The 26593-nt window shown below is 53.0% G+C and overlaps 1 protein-coding gene across 10 annotated transcripts; it reads right to left on the bottom strand.

The window, feature by feature from the left end:
• Window positions 1-1468: 1468 nt before the first annotated feature.
• LOC141163545 (uncharacterized) lies at window positions 1469-26159 on the bottom strand. 10 transcript variants are annotated; one of them, XM_073649167.1, is made up of 6 exons: window positions 25400-26148; window positions 8964-9061; window positions 6513-7227; window positions 5747-5935; window positions 4929-5083; window positions 1469-2638 (listed from the first exon to the last, which is right to left on the bottom strand). In XM_073649167.1, exons 4-6 carry the CDS (start codon window positions 5916-5918, stop codon window positions 2537-2539), a joined length of 429 nt encoding a protein of 142 aa, XP_073505268.1. In that variant the 5' UTR covers window positions 5919-5935; window positions 6513-7227; window positions 8964-9061; window positions 25400-26148; the 3' UTR covers window positions 1469-2536. The 10 variants fall into 10 exon arrangements, with proteins under 10 accessions (XP_073505268.1, XP_073505269.1, XP_073505260.1 ...); XM_073649168.1 differs by having other exon boundaries at window positions 4919-5083; window positions 25400-26146; XM_073649159.1 differs by lacking the exon at window positions 1469-2638 and having other exon boundaries at window positions 2654-5083; window positions 25400-26158.
• Window positions 26160-26593: the final 434 nt, after the last annotated feature.

The following is a 26593-nucleotide window of genomic DNA, read 5'->3' as shown; positions in this document are numbered from 1 at the left end:
CGGGCACTCGGCATGGTGGGAGGAAGGAGGATCAGGGTGAGGAATATGTGGCCCAGACTCACGGCTACTGAGACTTGACCGTGTGGAAGACAGCGTGGTGGTAGTGGTGGCTAAGTGACTGGAATCATTATCTGCTATCCAACCAATAACCTTTTCACACTGCTCTGTGTTCAATAGTGGTGCTCTTCGGTCCCCTATTAATTGGGACAGGAAGGTCGAGCAAGAAGATGTGGGTGTTTGTTGTGGCACAATTTTTGCTTGCTCATGGCCTCTGCATGCACCATCACGTCCAGTTCCCCGTCCCTTGCCACATGCCTTGCCCATTTTAAATGGAGGACAATATCTTCCACGGTCACTACAAATGGCAGAATTTGGAGCGAACTTATATGTAATCCATGTGATGGACAAACAACAGTTTTAAATGGCTGGCTTGTAGGTAACTAATTGTAACAGTGCCAATCTCGTGTCAATAAGTTCACTGACACACTACAGCAAAATTTAAATGGAGGCCAGAAATGGCAGTATTTTCAGCTCATTTATATATGATTTATGTGACGGAGAAACCACAGTTTTAAATAGCTGGATTTTTAGCGCTGTAAAGGTAAAAAAAGAAAGAAAAAGAAAAGGTACAAAACACATACAAAACTTAAATACAACCACAAATACAAACATTATACAAGAAAACATAAAACCCCAGCAAGACATAGCCCAAATCTGAAATTTCCAGAGTCCAATTAAAATAACACGTGGCACAGAAGTCCTCGCTTTCCAGGAGACCCCCCAGCAAGGGAAGACCTTAACATGCCTCTTAATCCACAAAGAACCCAACCATCCGCCACATTCATACCTGCACATTCACACCTAACCCCCTAATAAAAGGAAAACTAAAAACCTGGCCCATCGCGCAAAATAAGAGACAGGCCAACTGGCCGAAAACTTAAATAAGACATAGGCCACCTGGCCAAAACTTAATACTTATGCACAAGAAAACCTCTTTTTAAAAAAAAAAAAGAAATAAAAAAATAAAAATATATATTTTTTTCCCTCCACAGCTATTTTTAAACACCCAGGTCCCACGAGAGTCTGTGGCCTTAACACAAGGTCTCACTAAAGTTTGTGGCCATATATTTCAAGCAAAAAAGGGTCCTTTTTCCCACATCCCGCAGGACGTCCATTTTACCAAACACCCCTCCCCCTGAAACCTCCCACCCAACCTAAAACTAGACCCCCCCACACGCAATACACATACATAAAATACACATATACATACAATACACAACATAGCAATGTGACAATATAACAACTAACCATAACAACTTACCAAAAAGAATCAACCATGAACCGAAAATCAGACCCAAGTTCAGTGCTTGAAAGCCCGATATACAGGTTTCCGATACCGTAAAACAAAAAACTACAATGTGAGGGGAGCATTTTACTTAGAGAGACAGAGTAATTACACATGCAGCAATTTTTATGAAAAAGTATAAATCCATTTATTTTACATATATGCTGACAAACAATTAAAAACAATTATTTAGCAGACAGTGAGCCATAGTAAATAATGAACCGATCAATTGGGGTGGTTTGCAGGTTTACAAATATATATCCTGAGTGGTATTAACATCAGTTAAATCACATTGCAGTAAACAGTTTAACACCAGTCTTTTTAGTAATCAGAAGGGCTTTATCTTCCCCTCTCCACGGGAGGTGGCAAACAGCAGGCAGAGAAAACACAAGTCACAGTTTAACAGCACACTATGCCCCGAGTGCAATCATAAATACAGGCTGCAGACTATCAATGCTCATGTGCCCAGTGCACAGTTACCCTGTGCTGAAATCTCAGACCCCAGTTAGTGTCACCTCACTGAATCAAGCAAGAATATCTCATTTTGTGGTGTTAGCAGTGTTGAATCATGCTATTACCAGTCAGGAAGGCTGTTAGGACCCACTTACCACGTGACCCCTGGCCCCAATGCGCATTTCGCACTAGCTTCCTCAAGGGGGCGTGGCTACAGGCTCAGCCAATCACTCTTTTATGTCGGGCTAAGAGATCACGTGCTTCAATCTGTCCAATGCCGACTAGAAGGCGGCGCATGCATTCAGCCCCTCCTACCCTCCCCCCACCGTCCCTCGCTCCTCAACCACGCATATCTGGACATCAGGATTAAGTCGCCTGCGTCCAGCATGGATACTGACAGCGATGGACTGTGGAGAGGGAGGGGGGCGCAAGGCATGCGCACCTAATCAGGAACAGGAGAGAGAGAGCGCTGTAAACAAAGGTTAACCCTATAGAGTCTGTTTTGAGGCCGAGTGCCAGAGAATCAGATCTTAAAGGAGAACACACAGAGAATCTCTATAAAACATTCCTCAATCTGCTTATTACATTTTCAAATGTCAATGTGCAGACCGGCATGACATGAGTCTTGCAGAACCCAAAACCTTATAAATTAACCACTTTTTTAGTAAACTTCATTATTACATTACCTACTGGGCTTCTGCAAAACAATGTCTGCCAGTCTGCACTCACATAGTTCCTTCAAATAGGAGTCATGCAGACTTTATATGGGATTTCAGTTTCTTTAGTGTTCTGTCTTTCATATTCAACATGTGGAATCATCAGAATGAATTGACATTCGGCCTGAAAATAATAAGGGCAATTTGATTAGAGCCCGAATATACATAAAATGAGAGAATGTGCTCAGAGAAGACAAACAGGTTAAAAAATATTTTTTTTAAATAAAATGGTTTTGTTAAAAACCAAGGCAATTTTCATAAATTTCAATTGACCAAAGGGTGCTGCTGATGTGGAGTATTTTAGTAGAACATGGGCCCTAGAGGAAACTATTATAGAAAGGGAGAAAAGCTAAAAGCTTCATTCAAACCCATGGGGGCTCTAGTTCCCAGAACGTAGATCCATTTACATTCCCGTTGTGCTAAGATTTTTCTAATATCGCCCCCTCTAATACCCAACTGGACATGTTCTATACCTCTTACTTTCAAACTTTTGGGATTATCCCATGTTCCAGTTTGAAGTGTCGTGGGATAGTTTTTAATTCTTCAATGTTATCCTGTGTCTTGGAGGCTATTATATCAAGCACGTGTTCACGGGTTCTGATTTTAAGTTGGCGTGTTAAGCCTATATAAATTTTGTTGCAGTTACAGGTGGCGTAGTATATCACTTGTGACGTATTGCAGGTTATCCTCTGTCTAATAAAAAATTCCCTACTACCATCAGATGTTGAGAAAGTCTTTGTTCTTACGATGTTGCAACAGGCCACGCAGGCGCCGCATGGGTAACAGCCATTACTCGGTGGTCCTAAGTTAAACAGACTGCATTTTGCCGGAGTATAGTGACTCTTTACCAGGATATCTCTCAAATTTTTACTCCTCCTGGAGGTCATCTGTGGATTTTTAGACAACACTCCGGAAAAAGATGGTTCAGTCTGTAGAACTGGCCAATGTTTTTCCAGAACAGATCTCATGGTCTGCCATTCTGAGTTATACGTTGAAATAAATCTTATGGTGCCTCCCCTACCGGCGCCTACTTGGGTCGGCCGCAACAACGCATCACGTGACACCCCTTTTGCTCTATTATAGCCGTGTTTTATTGTTCTTTTACTATACCCACGTTCTGAGAATCTCACCCTCAGATCCTCAGCCTGCCTCTCAAATCCCTCTTTAGTTGAGCAGATCCGCTTAATTCTCAGAAATTGACCAACTGGGATGGCTTTAACTGTTGAATATTGGTGACCTGACCCTGCATGCAGCAGGGAGTTGACCGCAGTCTCTTTTCTATAGACATCTGTTTGTATTTGTAATTTCTCATCCACTTCTATCAAAATGTCCAAGAATTCGATCTTCTCCCTGCTGCATTTATAGGTCAGTTTAATGTTGAATTCATTCATGTTGAGAGAGGTCATGAACTGCCGGAGCACATCCCCATCACCCTGCCAAATAAACAAAATGTCGTCTATATAACGAAGCCACATGGGGACGGATGACATCATCTGCGCGTCCTCGTCGCCAAAAATTGTTCTTTCCCAATAACCCATAAAAAGGTTTGCGTACGAGGGCGCGCAGGCCGCCCCCATTGCTGTGCCTCGCTTCTGCACATAGAACTGATCTTTAAAAACAAAAAAATTATGTGTGAGGATGTACTCCAGCAGCTCGACCACCAACTCGCATGTTCGCCCATCCCAGTTGCTCATTCCGAGAAAAAAGCGGACCGCTTCTATTCCCTGCCCATGATCTATACAGGTGTAAAGAGCCTCTACATCTGAGGTTACGAGTATCATATCTGTTTCTAGGGTAATGTTATTAATCCGGGTGAGGACCTCAGTTGAGTCCCTCACATATGAGGGTAAGGTCTGAGCTAAAGGTTTTAAATAGTAATCTATGACGATACAAATGGGTTGACAAAGACCCTCCAGGCCCGACACAATAGGGCGTCCTGGGGGCTCCAGAGGGTTCTTATGTACTTTTGGAACGAAGTATATTGTAGGGATTTTGGGAAATTTCACCAATAATCCCTCATATACTTTCTTCGGTATTATACCTTGTGAAAAGGCTTCATAGAGGATCATTTCCAGTTCCGCTGAGAAACTAGGGAGTGGGTTATTTTGAACTTTTAAATATGTATCCCTGTCTTTTAGTTGTTTATATGCTTCTCTTTCATACTTTTCTTTTGGCCACAGTACCACATTTCCCCCCTTGTCCGCCGGTTTGATCACAATGTCATCATATGATTTTAAATCGTCCAGAGCTTGACGTTCTGCTCTGGACAGGTTGTCTAATCGTTTTCTTGTGGTGATCTTTTGGAAATCATTGGTGACCAAGTTCACAAAGATCTCCACTGCCGGACAGGCGGACAAGGGGGGAAATGCTGCGGATCTAGGCATAATATTTTTAGGGAACTTACTTGGTCCTACCTCTGTTTGTTCTTCACTCAGCCTTTCTAAAGACATCAGGGCATCATCTTCTATTTGGTTGGGGGTCCTGTCTTCCAGATTGTTACTATCCATCCCTCGATTATGTACTTTGTGAAGAACCAATTTTCTCGCAAACAAATTTAGATCTTTTACAACTGAAAATAAATCAAAAGTATTAGTGGGTGAGAACGTCAGTCCCTTCTCCAACACCTGAATTTGTGCCGGGGAGAGAACATGGGTAGACAGGTTTATTACCTCCATCCTGCTTTTATTTTTGTTGCTCGATTGGGAGGGGTTATTCTTTCCTTTTGGTACTTTTACTGCAGATCTTAGTACCCTCTGACCTGATGTTTCGCCTTCATCTTCTGTTTGGTCTTCCCCTGAGGTCTGTGATATTATAGAATTTGACCTGGGTTTTAGATCAGAGTATTTAGTTTTTTTGCCACCTCGAGATCTTCTTCGCCACCTATATATGTTATTCTGGCTGAGATCCCTGATGTCCCTCTGAAATTTGTTGGTCTTACTCTCATAGATTTCTGTCTCCCATTTTGTGAAACTAGTCTCCAATTCTTGATTTAGCTTGCTTAAGGCTTCCTTATCAAGAGTTTCCTGCAGATTTTTCTGTAGTTCCTCAATTTCCCCATCCATCTCTGTAATACACTCTGAGTTGAGCTGAGATAGTAAGCCTAAGAAGGTCAAGGAGCAAGATGTAGCTGCTTCCTCCCATTTTTGCCTAAAGCATTCATCTCGTATTTCAAAAGATGGGAACACCTGGACTCTGAGTCCTCTTGGAATTAGATTTTTCTCCCGGTATTTACCCAAAAACGCTCTATTCCACCAGATACGTGTCCGCTTCAGCAGCAACCCCTTTAATCTCTCAATCATTTCCTGTGTGTCTTTATTGCCTTTATTTAAAACCAATGTCGGTTCATCACAGATGATTCCATTGACTTTAGATAGCCATGTCACTTCACGTGCCTTATAATCCATATTAGGAATGCTGGTTGCTGTGAAAAACACAGAAAAAGTTATAATGTACCAAAAAAAGAACCAGACTTTGATATAAATCATGCTAACTCCATTATTAAGCATTTTACTTAGAGAGACAGAGTAATTACACATGCAGCAATTTTTATGAAAAAGTATAAATCCATTTATTTTACATATATGCTGACAAACAATTAAAAACAATTATTTAGCAGACAGTGAGCCATAGTAAATAATGAACCGATCAATTGGGGTGGCTTGCAGGTTTACAAATATATATCCTGAGTGGTATTAACATCAGTTAAATCACATTGCAGTAAACAGTTTAACACCAGTCTTTTTAGTAATCAGAAGGGCTTTATCTTCCCCTCTCCACGGGAGGTGGCAAACAGCAGGCAGAGAAAACACAAGTCACAGTTTAACAGCACACTATGCCCCGAGTGCAATCATAAATACAGGCTGCAGACTATCAATGCTCATGTGCCCAGTGCACAGTTACCCTGTGCTGAAATCTCAGACCCCAGTTAGTGTCACCTCACTGAATCAAGCAAGAATATCTCATTTTGTGGTGTTAGCAGTGTTGAATCATGCTATTACCAGTCAGGAAGGCTGTTAGGACCCACTTACCACGTGACCCCTGGCCCCAATGCGCATTTCGCACTAGCTTCCTCAAGGGGGCGTGGCTACAGGCTCAGCCAATCACTCTTTTATGTCGGGCTAAGAGATCACGTGCTTCAATCTGTCCAATGCCGACTAGAAGGCGGCGCATGCATTCAGCCCCTCCTACCCTCCCCCCACCGTCCCTCGCTCCTCAACCACGCATATCTGGACATCAGGATTAAGTCACCTGCGTCCAGCATGGATACTGACAGCGATGGACTGTGGAGAGGGAGGGGGGCGCAAGGCATGCGCACCTAATCAGGAACAGGAGAGAGAGAGCGCTGTAAACAAAGGTTAACCCTATAGAGTCTGCTTTGAGGCCGAGTGCCAGAGAATCAGATCTTAAAGAAGAACACACAAAGAATCTCTATAAAACATTCCTCAATCTGCTTATTACATTTTCAAATGTCAATGTGCAGACCGGCATGACATGAGTCTTGCAGAACCCAAAACCTTATAAATTAGCCACTTTTTTAGTAAACTTCATTGTTACATTACCTACTGGGCTTCTGCAAAACAATGTCTGCCAGTCTGCACTCACATAGTTCCTTCAAATAGGAGTCATGCAGACTTTATATGGGATTTCAGTTTCTTTAGTGTTCTGTCTTTCATATTCAACATGTGGAATCATCAGAATGAATTGACATTCGGCCTGAAAATAATAAGGGCAATTTGATTAGAGCCCGAATATACATAAAATGAGAGAATGTGCTCAGAGAAGACAAACAGGTTAAAAAATATTTTTTTTAAATAAAATGGTTTTGTTAAAAACCAAGGCAATTTTCATAAATTTCAATTGACCAAAGGGTGCTGCTGATGTGGAGTATTTTAGTAGAACATGGGCCCTAGAGGAAACTATTATAGAAAGGGAGAAAAGCTAAAAGCTTCATTCAAACCCATGGGGGCTCTAGTTCCCAGAACGTAGATCCATTTACATTCCCGTTGTGCTAAGATTTTTCTAATATCGCCCCCTCTAATACCCAACTGGACATGTTCTATACCTCTTACTTTCAAACTTTTGGGATTACTCCCATGTTCCAGTTTGAAGTGTCGTGGGATAGTTTTTAATTCTTCAATGTTATCCTGTGTCTTGGAGGCTATTATATCAAGCACGTGTTCACGGGTTCTGATTTTAAGTTGGCGTGTTGTTAAGCCTATATAAATTTTGTTGCAGTTACAGGTGGCGTAGTATATCACTTGTGACGTATTGCAGGTTATCCTCTGTCTAATAAAAAATTCCCTACTACCATCAGATGTTGAGAAAGTCTTTGTTCTTACGATGTTGCAACAGGCCACGCAGGCGCCGCATGGGTAACAGCCATTACTCGGTGGTCCTAAGTTAAACAGACTGCATTTTGCCGGAGTATAGTGACTCTTTACCAGGATATCTCTCAAATTTTTACTCCTCCTGGAGGTCATCTGTGGATTTTGTGAGGGGAGCAGCCCACCACCAGGAAACTGGAGACTGCAGCGATTCTCATCCTAATCTAACACACAACACTCTGTCCCTCCCTATCAAAGAAAAAGAAAAAAACCTGTCCCTACCGCCCTACCAATCTTTCTCTACCTGTCCCTCACTGACCATCACTACCAACCTTATACTAACTACCTATCCTTGAAGACTGTCCCTGCTTGTCCCTCCCTGACCCTACACAACAATCTAACCCTACAAATAAATATAAAATATAGAAAGAGACAAAACTCACCCTATCACAGACATACGTAACCTAACTCTCCCTAGGGCACATTAAATGAGTACCCCCTCCATAGAAGGAAAGCCGTCCCTGCATCCAGGCTCTCATACTCCAGCGAGCGCACTTTTGCCAGGTCACCCAGGATGTTCCTAATCACCTCTTCCTGGGGGAGGGATTTCTGCTGGGTGGACACTAAACACTGTACATTCCACGTGTAGAACCTAGTTACTAAGCTAACTAAGAAAACAGTGCCCCGATCTCGGCCAGCAAAGGACCTGATTGTCCCATAGGCCCACTCCGCATAGGTGCTTCCTGGGCCACCTCCAGGATCCCTGATTTGGATCTGTTCAGGGACCCCGTACTGTCGATCAGTCCTGTTACCACCTTACAACTCACTGACATCCTGCAGTTCCTGTAAGGGTCGGGCGAGCGGTCCCTCCCGAAATCCCTCTCAAAATCTAAGGATGTGTGCCTATCATACAGGCACCCCTTGAGCAATGCCTTCACCCTGGAGATTTCCTCACGGTCCCCTCCAGTCAAGACGAGCTGCTTGAGTTTCCTCCCCAGCTCCTGATACAGGCGGTACCTGTTCTGGCCACTGAGGCTCAAGAGCTGAAGGAAGAATCTTGCAACCCTTCTTTTGAAGATCTCCCACCACTCAAGACTTACTGCTACAGAGACCCAAGAGAGGTACCTGGCTCTGAAGAAATTCCTCAAAGGATTGTCTTACATCCGCTTCTTCCAACAGGGACAAATGCAGCTTCCATAGGCCTCTCCCCATCGGGAGAGTCTCTGTAACATTCAAGGAAAAGAAAATGAAACAGTGATCGGAGAATTCCACCTCAACAGCAGACACTGCAGAAGAGACTGCTTCCTCCTTTAAAAAAAACCTATCTATCCTAGACCTACAACTACCCCTATGAAAGGTGAAACCCCCGTGACCTGGGGTGTGCCGGATGTGGACATCCACCAGGTGAGCTTCGCTTGCTATGCTATTAAGAGTATTGCTATCAAAAGCCAGCCTTCGGTCTCCGGGGCCTCCCCTATCACGGGATCTAGCTATAGTATTAAACTCCCCACCAAAGACCACCTGCCGGCTGGTAAAAAGATAGGGCTTGATCTTCAGGAAGAGACATTTACGGTCCCACTTTGACTGTGGACCATAGATGTTAATGAGCCGGAGCTCCTGTCCCCCCATGAAGACGTCAAGGACCAAGCACCAACACATTTCTACCTTGATCACCCGTCTGCATTCCACCGAAGCGGTACCCCGCTATACGGCTCGGCTGCAAGAGACCAGTATGAGGGCCTACACCTCCACTCCCTCCTTGCTTTGTAAATGGCCCCCATGTCCGTTAGTCTGGTCTCCTGCAAAAATAAAATGTCTGTCTCAATTCAGTTGAAAAAATCAAAGGCCATAAATCTGGACGCATCTGAATTTATACTGGCGACATTAATCGACGCCAGAGTCAACGGGGTAGGTTCCGCCATCATGGGTGATTGAGTGAGACGGCCTTCTTTTTGACCGTACCCCCAGATTTTTTTACGCTCACCTTCAGAGGAGGAGCCAGACTCTCCCCTCCTCTTCAGTGACACAGAGGAGTCCATAGCACCCGACACCTTCTTCCCAGTACTGGCTTCCTCACCTCTGGACCCCAGGGCAGTCCCCACCCCTCCAGAGGAAAGTGAGCCCCCCGGAGGATGGAACCCGCAGCTCCCTGAAGGCACGCAGATGTTACCGCTGGTCCCTTACCCCCGACCTCCCACACAGCAGAGTCATCGAGGGCATGGATCCAGTTGGAGAGGGGGATCAGAGGGGAGCCGGTGAGCCCTTCCATAGGCACCTTAGTGGCCGGGGGGGGGCTTTAGATGTTTTTGCCCCTTTTCTGTTCCTCCTCCTCCGACTCGTACTGGTCTTACCATCACCTGATTTTTTAGGCTGCTCCACCACCTCCTCGTCCAGACTTTCATACTGGGAGGAGTCATCAGAAGCAGCCACCTCCTCCCTCTCCATCCTCCTGATCTCCTCGCTCAGTGCCTCCTCCCCCAGGACCTCAGGGGCTCTGGCTGCCACTTGTGGGGAGGGGACAGACATCACCCCAGTCGCCTGAGGCTTATCCTGCCCCTTACCCCCACGGTGCCTCACCTGATGCCACTGGTGGGCAGATGTACTGGCCTCGCCTTCCCTCACTGGCCCCTCAGCTCCTCTCCCGCCCCCACCTCCATCTCCAGCAGAGGATCCACTGACGGGGACCCCCCACGCCTCTCCCCCACCTGACCAAAGATGGTATTAGAAAAGGAGCGGGGGCAGCGGCTATATGGGTGACCTAGATCACCACACAGGTGACACCTAATGTCACCACAGGCTGCGGCAAGATGACCTACCCCGCCACACAAGGCACTTTTCTGCACCTTGCAGCCGCTCTGAAATGGTGGGGATCACCGCACCTGTGGCAGACCTTCAGTTGCCCCTGGTAGAAGATCAGGATCCTGTCCCTCCCCAGAAATGCTGAGGAGGGGATGTGGATGACAGTACCACCTGAGACCTTCAACCTCATCATGGAGGTCCAGCCCCCTGACCAAATACCAAACTCGTTCTTGTTTTTCTTCGAGATATCCGTGACCTCCCCATAGTGAGAAAGCCACGTCATGATGTCAATTCCAGAGAGTGACTCGTTACTTGTCAGAACGGTCACTCTCTTTACTCCATATTGGCGAGACACCGCCTGCACGGCAAAGTCTCGCCAGCCGGGCTCCCCCTTCACCATTTCCAAATTTGACCAGAAAAGCTCTAGGCCCTCCGGTCGAACAAAACTGATGTCGAAGATGGGGGTACCAAAAGGATGGATCAGGGCAAAGATGTCAGTCGCCCTGAAGTTCATCTTCAGGAGAAGCTCCACGACCCTCGCTCTTGGCGGGCACGCTTCATTGCCCCTCCAGTGAAGACGGACTACATTCCTCCTGGCCACCCCCTGCCCGGCTGTTGGGAGGGACCACGCTGTCTCCCCCTCCCTTTTATCTTGGAAGGCGGCCAAGCCGTGTCTATCCAGCCAAAAGGCCAGGTCCACCTCTCTTCCCTCTACCTCGATCGTCCGTTCTCCCTTCTTGAGGGCCACCAGGAAACGGCGCAGCAAGTCACCATCCCTGAGGTCCAGAGGTGAGGAAGCCCCCCGAGAAGACCCTGAGGCCCCGACTACTACCCCCGCAAAACTTCGAGGACCAGGAGCCAGGGGGGTGCAGATGGACCAGCCCTGTCCCCACTACCCCCATTACCAACAGACATACCATTCTTACCCCCTGCTACAGACACACCAACACTCGTATATGCAACCACAGCCACATTCATACCCACGCCATCCCCATCCATGTAAACAGTCACCCCACTTGACCCACTCCCACTCACATGCACACTGGGGTCACAGTTGTTCTTTTTCTCTAAGCACTTTTTACCAGCAGGTTTTTCAATAGTATTACCACTGCTGCCACCTGCTGGCAGTACCTTACCTGCCGGGGGGTCTTGGGAACCAGGTGCTGCTGCCTTTTTTGCCTGCGCTCTTGTCCCAGATAAGCCCACGGGCACAGAGGACACAGACAGGCAGGCACCCCCTCTGCTGTTAGCCGCAGCCGTGGCACTACTTCTACCAGCCAGCGCTAAGCCCCGCCAAATTTCGTGCGAAGCCACGCCCACTTGGGCTGGGTTTGCACGTGAGGCCATGGCCCCCACACCAGGCAGCACAGTGGGGGCCCCAGAGGCCACTCCCACCGGCGCCGTGGGTGACAGGGAGGCCCCGCCCCTCACACCAGGCAGCATAGTGGGGGCCCCAGAGGCCACTCCCACCGGTGCCGTGGATGACAGGGAGGCCACGCCCCCACACCAGGCAGCACGGTAGGGGCCCCAGAGGCCACTCCCACCAGTGCCGTGGGTGACAGGGAGGCCACGCCCCCGAAAGCCGGCCGCGCCGGGACCCCCGAAGCCGACCCGGAACCGGATCTACTCACAGGGACCCCTGGACGAGCGGCACCAGCTCTCAGGGGCATAACACCCCCTACCGTCACACCCTTCACAACAAGAAGCCTGGCCACCCCAGCTCCGGCGGCCGGCCCCAGGCTAGGCCACTCTCCCTCGGCACCCAGCGGCGGTGGAGCCCCCCGCGCTAACCCATTACTGGGCCCCTGCGCAGGGGGCCCTGACCTCGCCGCGGATTTTGCCAGGGGAGCAAGCCCCACCTTATGCTTATGAGCCGGCTCTGCCGGAGCCGCAGGCCCCGCGCCCTTTACCTTAACAGGTCTCTGGGTCCCTAAAAGTGATCCAGATTTTTTAGTGGATCCGTGTGCGAGGGACCCAGACACCCCAGCACACGCCGCCGGAGATGCGGCCCCGGCTGTCGGTGCGCCGCCGGCAGCGGCAGATGTACACGCCGCCCCCTGCACGCCTGCAAGTGCACCAGGTGCCAGGCCAGACCCCCCTTTTACAGGGGATCCAGCCCGAGCACCACCACTAATAACACCCACCGTCGGGCCACCCTCCGCGCCATGCTCCATATCCGACACCTCCGACCCACTGCCTCCATTACCACAAACAGAGGCAGTGCTCTGCGTGCCATGGCCTATGTTCTCCCCGCTCCCACGCTGTGGACTCACAACAGAGTCCAAGCCGGGGAGGGTGGCGGGTGCCGCACAACGGGACAGGGGGGCCCCAGAGAGGGGGACATACACAAACTTATGTGCAATAGATGTTTTCTTCTTTTTTTTTTTTTTGCTTTTCTCTTCATCCCCCTCCCAGGTGCCTCATCCTCGCAGATCTCATCCCCGAACGTAAGCTGACCAAAACGTACCGGGGACTCGATCTGCTGGATCTGCTGCATGATGAGGCAGCCCCCCTCACTGCTACTGCTCCCATCCTCCTCATCCTCCCCCTCGCTCCCGCTGCCCTCTAAAGGGCTAGAATCAGACGGGAGAGCCATCTGCTCGGGCTATCCCGCTATGCAATGCCTGGAGATCACTTACCAGGCCACCAGGCGGTGGGTAGGGTGCGACCTCCTCCACGCATACCTCTTCCTCCTCCTCCACCGCCTGGCCGTGGCCCTGCGACCCCTCCAGAGCCCCATTGGTCATGGCTCTGAATCGGTCCTCGTTTTCCAGCTTTTCCCGAAAGGGTCCACTGCCCGCCATGATGGTGCTCCTGCAGTCCTCTAGCTCTTCAATGGCCCGTCTGATCTTCCGGACCGCGGCGGATAGCTCAGGCTTCTTGTTGCCAGAGGCCCTCTCGGACCTCTCCTGAGCTACCCTCAACTCCCCCCAGAGGGAACTTAGCTTCTTTGTGGCGTCCTCATATTCGCAGAGGTGCGCATGGATATGGGAGGCATAGGTGACGGTTGCCTCCCTCGCCACCTTGGTACCCCAATCAGGGGGCACCGCTGCAGCACCTCTGCTAGCACTCGACCTACCTCCAGAGGGAGGAGCCGCAGAGGACGTAGCCTCGGGGGTCTTCCGGGTCCTCATGCTGGAACCCTTGCTTCCTCGGCCTGGTGTTGCAGCCTTAGCCGGGTTGTTGTTCCTCCCACCCCCCGCCGGCTTAGACCGGGAGGTGGGAGCCGGGGGCTCAGCCCCAGAGGCCAGTCCCACTATGTGCTTCCTTTCCTGGGAAGGGGGCAGACAAAAAGTCCCAGATGGAAAAAATTACCTCCCTTCCCAGGAGCTCTCTCCACACACAGCACAAACAGCACTTGCAGCACACGGCAGGCTCCGCCTCCACCACTTCCTGTCAGAAGGTGCAACAGGCAGAACTGGAACTCTATTTTATTATAAAAATTTAAACCATAAATACCCACTACACAAAGAACAAGATGCAAAACCCCAACAAAACACAAACAAGTCCAAAATTATAATGTCCAGTAAATATAAAGCAAAAATGTCCAGCATAAAACATAAAATGTCCATACTTTCCCGAAATCCTTATTCCTCCCAGCAAGGGAAGACCTTAACCTCTTTTTTTTATTTATCCAGAAAAACCCCTTCCAACATTCAGTCACATTCATACCTAACCCCCAAAAGAAACAACAAAACTGTCCCACTGCCAAAAACTTAAAGAAATAGGCCACCTGGCCGAAAGCTTAATACACAGCAAACATTTTTTTTGGGGTTTTTTTTTTCCCACCACCATTTTTGAAAACACCCAAAGTCCCACGAAAGTCTGTGGCCTTATCACAGCAAGGTACCACGAAAGTTTGTGGCCTACACAAAAAAAAAAGGTCCTTTTGCCTTTTCTAGCATCCCGCAGGACGTCCAATTTTCCACACAAAACCACCACAACACCTCCCTCCACCCCCCTAATGCCCCCCACCCAACCTAAACTAACCCCCCCACACGCTTAATATGCATACATAATTTATATACAGTACACAACATAACAGTAACAACAATACACAACATAACAATATAACAAAGACTAACCATATACCTACATAACATAACAACTTAACCATAAGACCACTAACCATGTACCAAAAGATCAGACCCAAGTTCAGTGCTTGCAAGCCCTATATTCAGATTCTGATACTGTAAAACAAAAAACTACAATGTGAGGGGAGCAGCCCACCACCAGGAAACTGGAGACTACAGAGGCTCTCACCCTAATCTAGCACACAAACAGCCTGTCCCTCCCTATTAAAGAAAAAGAAAAACCTGTCCCTACCGCCCTACCAATCTTTCCCTACCTGTCCCTACCTGTCCCTCTCTGACCCTCACTACCAACCTAATGCTAACTACCTATCCCTAAAGACTGTCCCTGTCTGTCCCTCCCTGACCCTACACATCCATCTGACCCTGCAAATAAATATAAAATATAGAAAGGGACTAAACTAACCCTATCACAGACACACATACCCTAACTCTCCCTAGGGCACATTAAATGAGAACCCCCTCCATAGAAGGGAAGCCCTCCCTGCACCCAGCCTCTCATACTCCAGTGAGCGCACTTTTGCCAGGTCACCCAGGATGTTCCTAATCATCTCTTCCCGGGGGAGGACTTTCTGCTGGGTGGACACTAAACACCGTGCGTTCCACGTGTAAAACCTAGTCACTAAACTAACTAAGAAAACAGTGCCCCGATCTCGACCACCAAGGGACCTGAATGCCCCATAGGCCCACTCCGCATAGGAAAGGCCTGCCAGCCTGGGCCAGCCAATGGAAGCACCCACCCTCTTGTAGACCTCTGTATTAAAAGGACACCGAAGCAGGAAGTGCTCCATGCTTTCAAGCATGCCGCCATACTCCTCGCGGGGACAATCCCGGTCATCAGAGTTCCTGTACTTCAGGTTGTCCCTCACATACAGTCTCCCATGGAAGCAGCGCCAAGCCAAGTCTCAAAACTTCAAGGGGATCTGCTTAGAGTTTAGTAACCCGAGCCCCACCTCTAGATCCTGGCTTGGGCAATCCTTGAGGGCCAGGGGCTTCTGGAAGTGGGTCAACAGAACCCTATTGTCAAGTAACCTCCTTGACAAGGTCCTGATCTCCCACACTCCCAGACCCCACCGGCGGATCACCTTCACAACCAGGGTAGCATAAGCCGGAAGATGCCCATGAGGCGTGCGAAGGTCCTTCACCCGCCCTCCTGTCTCCCATTCCTGGAAGAAAGGCCGAAACCACCCCCTACAGGAGAATACCCACGGAGGAGCCCTCTCTAACCAGAGGTTGGCGATGTTTGCCTTGAGAAAGGTGTTTACTAGAAACACCACTGGGTTGACCATACCTAACCCTCCTAGTCTCCTCGTGCGGTACGTGACCTCCCTCTTGATTAGGTTCAGCCTATTTCCCCATAATAGTTGGAAGAACAGGCTGTAGACCCGCGTCCAAAGAGGCTCTGGCAAGATGCAGACGCTGCCCAGGTATATTAATAAGGGGAGCAAAAACCCCTTGGCCAGGTTAACCCTTTCCCTCAGGGTCAAGGACCAACCCTTCCACTGATCCACCTTCTGGGCGGCGATCTTAAGTCTGCCCTCCCAGTTTTGCTGGGGATAGTCCCCCGTGCCGAAACTGATGCCTAAAATTTTTGCTGTGGCCTGAGGCCCTGGAAGGCTGTCTGGGAGATCAAAACTTGGATCTCCCCCTCCCAGCCAGAGACTCTCACACTTATCCCGGTTGATCATGGACCCAGATGCCACCGAGTAGCGCTCAACTTCAGACATGACCCAGTCCGCCTCCTCTCTCGAGGATACAAAGAGGGAAACGTCGTCGGCGTACGCCACTACCCTCAAGGTGGCCTCTGGCTCCGCCCGGTCCATCCCGACTCCCACCAACGGTCCGCGCTCCACTCTCCTTAAAAAGGGGTCGATCGCGACCCCGTTTAACAGTGGGCTCAGAGGACAGCCTTGGCGGACACCAGACCTCACCTCAAAAGGGGGTCCGACCCAACTGTTCACAAGCGGAAAAGTCTCTGCCCCATTGTATAATACTCTCAACCAATCAACAAACCTCCCTGGCAGACCGTACCTCAGAAGGACGGACCAGAGGTACTCATGGTTAACCCGGTCAAAGGCCTTCGCTTGGTCTAAGGACAGCAAGTACCCCTTCCAGTGACCTGCCCTGCCCTGCTCCACTGCCTCTCGGACACCGAGCACAGCACTAAAAGTACTGCGGCCTGGAACAGAGCAGTGCTGGGCCCCCGAAAGGAGCCGGGGTGCAAACTTCACCAACCGATTAAAAAGCACCTTTGCCAGAACCTTACGGTCCGTATTGAGAAGCGCTATGGGACGCCAATTCTCAATACGGGACGAGTCTTTACCCTTCGACAGAATAATCAGGGCGGACTTCCTCATTGAACCGGGCAGAATGTCCGAGGAGAGACATTCATTAAAAACCTCAGTCATGAGGGGGACCAAAGAGTCCCTAAAAGTCCTGTAAAACTCGGATGTTAAGCCATCCGGACCGGGCGATTTTTTTGGGCCGGAGCCCATCAATGGCCCGTCTCACTTCCTCTTCCCTGATTGCTTCTGCCAAAACATGAAGAGAGGGGTCATCCCCTGGCTCAGGGATGGTTTCAGCCAGGAAAGCCGACATCTCATCCCGATGTGGATCCCTCCTTCCCAAGAGGTGCGAGTAGAAGGATCTGACCACCTCCAGGATCCCTGATTTGGATCTGTTCAGGGAACCCGTACTGTCGATCAGTCCTATTACCATCTTGCAACTCACTGACATCCTGCAGTTCCTGTAGGGGTCGGGCGAGCGGTACCTCCCGAAATCCCTCTCAAAAACTAAGGATGTTTGCCTATCATACTGGCACCCCTTCAGCAAGGCCTTCACCCTGGAGATTTCCTCACGGTCCCCTCCAGTCGAGACGAGCTGTTCGAGTTTCCTCCCCAGCTCCCGATACAGGCGGTACCTGTTCAGGCCTCTGAGGCTCGAGAGCTGACGGAAGAACCCCGCAACCCTTGTTTTGAAGATCTCCCACCACTCAGACTTACTGCTACAGAGACCCAAGAGAGGTACCTGGCTCTGAATAAATTCCTCAAAGGATTGTCTCACATCCGCTTCTTCCAACAGGGACGAATTCAGCTTCCATAGGCCTCTCCCTATCCGGGGAGTCTCTGCAACATTCAAAGAAAAGGAAATGAAACAGTGATCGGAGAATTCCACCTCAACAGCGGACACTGCAGAAGAGACGGCTTCCTCCTTTAAAAAAAACCTATCTATCCTAGACCTACAACTACCCCTATGAAAGGTGAAACCCCCGTGACCTGGGGTGTGCCGGATGTGGACATCCACCAGGCGAGCTTCGCTTGCTATGCTGTTAAGGGTATTACTATCAAAAGCCAGCCTTCGGTCTCCGGGGCCTCCCCTATCGCGGGATCTAGTTATAGTATTAAAGTCCCCACCGAAGACCACCTGCCGGCTGGTAAAAAGATAGGGCTTGATCTTCAGGAAGAGACATTTACGGTCCCACTTTGACTGTGGACCATAGATGTTAATGAGCCGGAGCTCCTGTCCCCCCATGAAGACGTCAAGGACCAAGCACCTCCCCATTTCTACCTCGATCACCCGTCTGCATTCCACCGAACTGGCCTTAAAAAGGACCGCTACCCCGCTATACGGCTCGGCCGCAAGAGACCAGTATGAGGGCCCGCACCTCCACTCCCTCCTTGCTTTGTAAATGGCCCCCATGTCTGTTAGTCTGGTCTCCTGCAAAAATAAAATGTCAGCCTCAACTCGGTTGAAAAAATCAAAGGCCATAAATCTGGCCGTATCTGACTTTATACTGGCGACATTAATCGATGCCAGAGTCAACGGGGTAGGTTCCGCCATCATGGGTGATTGAGTTAGACGGCCTTCTTTTTGACCGTACCCCCCGATTTTCTCCTCTCACCTTCAGAGGAGAAGCCAGACTCTCCCCTCCTCTTTAGTGACACCGAGGTGTCCATGGCTGTTGTCACCTCCTTCCCAGTACTGGGTTCCTCATCTCTGGACCCCGGGGCAGTCCCCCCCCCCCCCCAGAGGAAAGTGAGCCCCCCGGAGGATGGACCCCGCCGCTCCCTGAAGGCACCTCAGATGTTACCGCCGGTCCCTCGCCCCCGACCTCCAACACAGCAGAGTCATCGAGGGCATGGAACCGGTTGGAGAGGGGGATCAGAGGGGAGCCGGTGAGCCCTTCCGTAGGCACCTTAGTGGCCAGGGGGGGAGCTTTAGATGTTTCTGCCCCTTTTCGGTTCCTCCTCCTCCGACTCTTACTGGCCTTACTGTCACCTGATTTTTTAGGCTGCTCCACCACCTCCTCGTCCAGACTTTCATACTGGGAGGAATCATCAGAAGCAGCCACCTCCTCCCTCTCCATCCTCCTGATCTCCTCGTTCACCGCCTCCCCCCCCCCAGGACCTCAGGGGCTCCGGCTGCCGCTTCTGGGGTGGGGACAGACATCACTCCAGTTGCCTGAGGCTTATCCTGCCCCTTACCCCCACGGCGCCTCACCTGTTGCCACTGGTGGGCAGATGAACTGGCCTCGCCTTCCCTCACTGGCCCCTCAGCTCCTCTCCCGCCCCCATCTCCAGCTCCAGCAGAGGATGCACCACCGGGGACCCCGCCACGGCTCTCCCCTGCCTGAGCAGAGACTGTGTTAGAAACGGAGCGGGGGCAGCGGCTATACGGGTGACCTAGGTCACCACACAGATGACACCTAATGTCACCACAGGCCGCGGCAAGATGACCTACCCCGCCACACAAGGCACATTTCTGCACCTTGCAGCCCGCGCTGAAGTGACGGGGATCACCGCACCTGTGGCAGACCTTCGGTTGCCCTTGGTAGAAGATCAGGATCCTGTCCCTCCCCAGAAATGCTGAGGAAGGGATGTGGGTGACAGTACCACCTGAGACCTTCAATCTCATCATGAAGGTCCAGCCCCCTGACCAAATACCAAACTCGTCCCTGTTTTTCTTTGGGACGTCCGTGACCTCCCCATAGCGAGAAAGCCACGTCACGATGTCAATACCAGAGAGTGACTCGTTATTGGTTAGAACGGTCACTCTCTTTACTCCGTTCTGGCGAGACACCGCCTGCACGGCAAAGTCTCGCCAGCCGGGCTCCCCCTTCACCAGTTCAAAATTCGACCAGAAAAGCTCTAGGCCCTCCGGTCGAACAAAGCTGATGTCGAAGATGGGGGTACCAAAAGGATGGATCAGGGCAAAGATGTCAGTTGCCCTGAAGTTCATCTTCAGGAGGAGCTCCACGACCCTCGCTCTTGGGGGGCACGCTTCACTGCCCCTCCATCGAAGACGGACTACATTCCTCCTGGCCACCCCCTGCCCGGCTGTCGGGAGGGACCACGCTATCTCCCCCTCCCTTTTATCTTGGAAGGCGGCCAGGCCGTGTTTATCCAGCCAAAAGGCCAGGTCCACCTCTCTTCCCTCTACCTGGATAGTCCGTTCTCCCTTTTTGAGGGCCTCCAGGAAACGGCGCCGCAAGTCACCATCCCTGAGGTCCAGAGGTGAGGAAGCCCCCCTAGAAGACCTAGAGGCCCCGGCTACTACCCCCGCAATACTCCGGGGACCAGCAGCCGGGGGGGCAGATGGACCAGCCCCGTCCCCACTCCCCCCACTACCCACAGACATACCATTCTTACCCCCTGCCACAGACACACCAGCACTCGTATCCTCAACCACAGCCACACTCATACCCACGCCATCCGCATCCATGTCAACAGTCACCCCACTCCCACTCACATGCACACTGGGGTCACAATTTTTCATTTTCTGCAAACGTTTTTTTCCTGCAGTTTTTTCACTGCTGCCACCTGCTGGCAGCACCTTCCTTGCTGGGGGGTTTTGGGAGCCAGTTGCTGCTGGCAGTTTTGCCGGCGCCCCTGCCCCAGATAAGCCCACGGGCACAGGGGACACCGACAGGCAGGCACCATCTCTGCTGTCTGTTGCAGCCGTGGCACTACTGCTCCCAGCAGCTTCCAGCGCTAAGCCCCGCCCCTTTTCGGGCGGAGCCACGCCCACTTTGGCGGGGTTTGCCTGCGAGGCCATGCTCCCCGCACCAGGCAGCACGGTGGGGGCCCCAGAGGCCACTCCCACCGGTGCCGTGGGTGACAGGGAGACCAAGCCCCCCGCACCAGGCAGCACAGTGGGGGCCTCAGAGGCCACTCCCACCGGTGCCTTGGATGACAGGGAGGCTACGCCCCCCACACCAGGCAGCACAGTAGGGGCCCCAGAGGCCACTCCCACCGGTGCCGTGGGTGACAGGGAGGCCACGCCCCCCACACCAGGCAGCACGGTGGGGGCCCCAGAGGCCACTCCCACTGGCACCGTGGACGGCTGGGAGGCCACGCCCCCTGAAGCCGGCCGCGCCGGGACCCCCGAAGCCGACCCAGAACCGGGTCTACTCACAGGGGCCCCTGGACCAGCGGCACCAGCTCTCAGGGGCATAGCACCCCCTACCGTCACACCTTTCACCACAAATAGCCTGGCCACCCCAGCTCCGACGGCCGGCCCCAGGCTAGGCCACTCCCCCTCGGCACCCAGCGGCGGTGGAGCCCCCCGCGCTGACCCATTACTGGGCCCCTGCGCAGGGGGCCCCGACCTCGCCGCGGATTTTGCCAGGGGAGCAAGCCCCACCTTACGCTTATGAGCCGGCTCTGCCGGAGCCGCAGGCACCGCGCCCTTCACCTTAACAGGTCTCTGGGTCCCTAAAAGTGATCCAGATTTTTTAGTGGATCCGTGTGTGAGGGACCCAGACACCCCAGCACACGCCGCCGGAGATGCGGCCCCGGCTGTCGGTGCGCCGCCGGCAGCGCAGGAGGCAGCGGCAGATGTACACGCCGCCCCCTGCACGCCAGCAGGTGCCAGGCCAGACCCCCGTCTTACAGGGGATCCAGCACGAGCACCACCACTGATAACACCCACCGCCGGGCCGCCCTCCGTGCCATGCTCCATATCAGACACCTCTGACCCACTGCCTCTATTACCACAAACAGAGGCAGCGCTCTGCGTGCCATGGCCTATATTCTCCCCGCTCCCTCGCTGTGGACCCACAGAGGTGTCCATAGTACTAGACGCCTCCTTTCCAGTACTGGTTTCCTCACCTCTGGACCCCCCCCAGAGGAAAGTGAGCCCTCCGGAGGACGGACCCCGCCGCTCCCTGAAGGCACCTCAGATGTTACCGCCGGTCCCTCGCCCCCGACCTCCGACACAGCAGAGTCATCGAGGGCATGGAACCGGTTGGAGAGGGGGATCAGAGGGGAGCCGGTGAGCCCTTCCGTAGGCACCTTAGCGGCCAGGGGGGGGGGCTTTAGATGTTTTTGCCCCTTTTTTGTTCCTCCTCCTCCGACTCTTAATGGTCTTACCGTCACCTGATTTTTTAGGCTGCTCCACCACCTCCTCGTCCAGACTTTCATACTGGGAGGAATCATCAGAAGCAGCCACCTCCTCCCTCTCCATCCTCCTGATCTCCTCGTTCACCGCCTCCTCCCCCAGGGCCTCAGGGGCTCCGGCTGCCGCTTCTGGGGTGGGGACAGACATCACCCCAGTCGCCTGAGGCTTATCCTGCCCCCTACCCCCACGGCGCCTCACCTGTTGCCACTGGTGGGCAGATGAACTGGCCTCGCCTTCCCTCACTGACCCCTCAGCTCCTCTCCCACCCCCACCTCCAGCTCCAGCAGAGGATGCACCGCTGTGGACCCCCCCACGGCTCTCCCCTGCCTGACCAGAGATGGTGTTAGAAACGGAGCGGGGGCAGCGGCTATACGGGTGACCTAGGTCACCACACAGATGACACCTAATGTCACCACAGGCCGCGGCAAGATGACCTACCCCGCCACACAAGGCACATTTCTGTACCTTGCAGCCCGCGCTGAAGTGACGGGGATCACCGCACCTGTGGCAGACCTTCGGTTGCCCCTGGTAGAAGATCAGGATCCTGTCTCTGCCCAGAAACGCTGAGGAAGGGATGTGGGTGACAGTACTGCCTGAGACCTTCAACCTCATCATGAAGGTCCAGCCCCCTGACCAAATGCCAAACTCGTCCCTGTTCTTTTTTGGGACGTCCGTGACCTCCCCATAGCGAGAAAGCCACGTCAAGATATCGACTCCAGAGAGTGACTCGTTATTGGTTAGAACGGTCACCCTCTTTACGCCATTTTGGCGAGACACCGCCTGCACGGCAAAGTCTCGCCAGCCGGGCTCCCCCTTCACCAGTTCAAAATTCGACCAGAAAAGCTCTAGGCCCTCCGGTCGAACAAAACTGATGTCGAAGACGGGGGTACCAAAAGGATGGATCAGGGCAAAAATGTCAGTCGCCCTGAAGTCCATCTTCAGGAGGAGCTCCACGACCCTCGCTCTTGGCGGGCACGCTTCACTGCCCCTCCACCGAAGACGGACTACATTCCTCCTGGCCACCCCCTGCCCGGCTGTCGGGAGGGACCACACTGTCTCCCCCTCCCTTTTATCTTGGAAGGCGGCCTGGCCGTGTCTATCCAGCCAAAAGGCCACCTCTCTTCCCTCTACCTGGATCGTCCGTTCTCCCTTCTTGAGGGCCTCCAGAAAACGGCGCCGCAAGTCACCATCCCTGAGTTCCAGAGGTGAGGAAGCCCCCCGAGAGGACCCCGAGGCCCCGGCTACTACCCCCGCAAAACTCCGAGGACCAGCAGCCGGGGGGGCAGATGGACCAGCCCTGTCCCCACTCACCCCACTACCAACAGACATACCATTCTTACCCCCGGCCACCGACACGCCAACATTCGTATCCTCAACCACAGCCACATTCATACCCACGCCATCCCCATCAATGTCAACAGTCACCCCACCTGGGCCACTCTCACTCACATGCACACTGGGGTCACAGTTCTTCATTTTTTTCAAGCATTTTTTGCCAGCAGTTTTTCCACTGCTGCCACCTGCTGGCAGCACCTTCCCTGCCGGGGGGATTTGGGAGCCAGGTACTGAGACTTTTGGCGGTGCCCCTGCCCCAGATAAGCCCACGAGCACAGGGGACACCGACAGGCAGGCACCACCTCTGCTGCCTGTTACAGCTGTGGCACCACTGCTCCCAGCAGCTGCCGACGCTAAGCCCCGCCCATTTTCGGGCGGAGCCACGCCCACTTGGGCGGGTTTTGTCTGAGGCCACGCCCCCCGCACCAGGCAGCACGGTGGGGGCCCCGGAGGCCACTCCCACTGGTGCCCTGGGTGACAGGGAGGCCACGCCCCCCGCACCAGGCAGCACAGTGGGGGCCCCAGAGGCCACTCCCACCGGTGCCGTGGATGACAGTGAGGCCACGCCCCCCACACCAGGCAGCACGTTGGGGGCCCCGGAGGCCACTCCCACCGATGCCGTGGGTGACAGGGAGGCCACGGCCCCCGCACCAGGCAGCACAGTGGGGGCCCCAGAGGCCACTCCCACCGGTGCCGTGGATGACAGGGAGGCCACGCCCCCCACACCAGGCAGCACGGCGGGGGCCCCAGAGGCCACTCCCACCGGTGCCTTTGGTGACAGGGAGGCCACGCCCCCCGCACCAGGCAGCACGGTGGGGGCCCCAGAGGCCACTCCCACTGGCGCCGTGGATGGCTGGGAGGCCACACCCCCCGAAGCCGGCCGCGCAGGGACCCCCGAAGCTGACCCGGAGCCGGGTCTACTCACAGGGGCCCCTGGACCAGCGGCACCAGCTCTCAGGGGCATAGCACCCCCTACCGTCACACCCGTTGCCACAAAAAGCCTGGCCACCCCAGCTCCGGTGGCCGGCCCCAGGCTAGGCCACTCCCCCTCGGCACCCAGCGGCGGTGGATCCCCCCGCGCTGACCCATTACTGGGCCCCTGCGCAGGGGGCCCCGACCTCGCCACGGATTTTGCCAGGGGAGCAAGCCCCACCTTTCCTTTATGAGCCGGCTCTGCCGGAGCCGCAGGCCCCGCGCCCTTCACCTTACCAGGTATCTGGGTCCCTGAAAGTGATCCAGATTTAGTGGATCCGTGCGTGAGGGACCCAGACACCCCAGCACACGCCGCCGGAGATGCGGCCCCGGCTGTCGGTGCACCGCCGGCAGCGCAGGAGGCAGCGGCGGATGTACACGCCGCCCCCCGCACGCCAGCAGGCGCACCAGGTGCCAGGCCAGACCCCCCTTTTACAGGGGATCCAGCCCGAGCACCTCCACTGATGACTCCCACCATCGGGCCGCCCTCCGCGCCATGCTCCATATCAGACACCTTGGACCCACTGCCTCCATTACCACAAACAGAGGCAGCGCTCTGCGTGCCATGGCCCATGTTCTCCCCGCTCCCTCGCTGTGGACCCACAACAGAGTCCAAGCCGGGGTGGGTGGCGGGTGCCGCACAACGGGACAGGGGGGCCCCAGAGAGGGGGACATACTCGAACTTATGTGCAATAGATGTTTTCTTTTTTTTTTTGCTTTTCTCTTCGTCCCCCTCCCGGGTGCCTCATCCTCGCAGATCTCATCCCCGAACGTAAGCTGACCAAAATGTACCGGGGACTCGATCTGCTGGATCTGCTGCATGATAAGGCAGCCCCCCTCACTGCTGCTACTCCCATCCTCCTCATCCTCCCCCTCGCTCCCGCTGCCCTCTGAAGGGCTAGAATCAGACGGGAGAGCCATCTGCTCAGGGGCTATCCCGCTATGCGATGCCTGGAGATCACTTACCAGGCCACCAGGCGGTGGGTAGGGTGCGTCCTCCTCCACGCATACCTCTTCTTCCTCCTCCTCCACCGCCTGGCCGGGGCCCTGCGACCCCTCCAGAGCCCCACCGGTCATGGCTCTGAACCAGTCATCATTCCGCAGCTTCTCCAAGAAGGGTCCACTGCCTGCCAGTATGGTGCTCCTGCGGTCCTGCAGCTCTTGGATGGCTTGCTTGATTTTCCGGACCGCGGCGGATAGCTCAGGCTTCTTGGTGCCAGAGGCCCTTTCGGACCTCTCCTGAGCTACCCTCAACTCCCCCCAGAGGGAACTTAGCTTTTTTGCGGTGTCCTCATACTCACAGAGGTGCGCATGGACACGGGAGGCATAGGTGACGGTTGCCTCCCTCGCCACCTTGGTACCCCAATCAGGGGGCACCGCTGCAGCACCTCTGCTGGCACTCGACCCACCTCCGGAGGGAGAAGCCGCCGCGGTCGTAGCCTCGGGGGTCCTCCGGGTCCTCATGGCGGACCCCTTGCTGCCTCGGCCTGATGTTGTAGCCTTAGCCGGCTTGGTGTTCCTCCCACCCCCTGCCAGCTTGGACCGGGAGGTGGGAGCCGGGGGCCCAGCCCCGGAGGCCAGTCCCACTATGAGCCTTCTTTCCTGGGAAGGGGGCAGACAAAAAGTCCCAGATGAAAAAAAAAAAAAAACCTCCCTTCCCAGGAGCTCTCTCCACAGCAGCACACAGTCCAGGAAGCACACTCAGCACAGCTCGCTGCAGGCTCCACCTCCACCACTTCCTGAAAGAAGCTGCAACAGGCAGAACTGGAGCTCTTTTTATTATAAAAATACAAAAACACAAAAACACAACACAAATACAGACACTGTACAAAAACAACTAAAACCCCAGCAAGTCCAGAGTCCAGAGTCCAGCAAAATACTGGTCCTTACTTTTCCAAGGACCCCCCTGGCAAGGGAAGACCTTACATATACCTTACCTTACCCCAACATTCGCTCACATTCACACCTAACCCCCTAACAAAAGGAAAACTAAGAAACCAAGCCCATCGCCCAAAAAAAAAAAAAAAAAAAAAAAAAAGAGACGGGCCACCTGGCCAAAAAGCTTAACACCTATACACACACAAAAAAAAAAACCCTCTCCCTTTTTTTTTTTTTTTTTTTATTTATTTATTTTTTTTTTTATTTTATTTTTTTTTATTT

Source organism: Phyllobates terribilis, unplaced genomic scaffold (assembly GCF_046119375.1).
Source record: "Phyllobates terribilis strain yellow unplaced genomic scaffold, ASM4611937v1 Scaffold_1__5_contigs__length_1240528914, whole genome shotgun sequence".
NCBI lineage: Eukaryota > Metazoa > Chordata > Amphibia > Anura > Dendrobatidae > Phyllobates > Phyllobates terribilis.
This window is presented reverse-complemented; position numbering and strand designations above follow the sequence as displayed.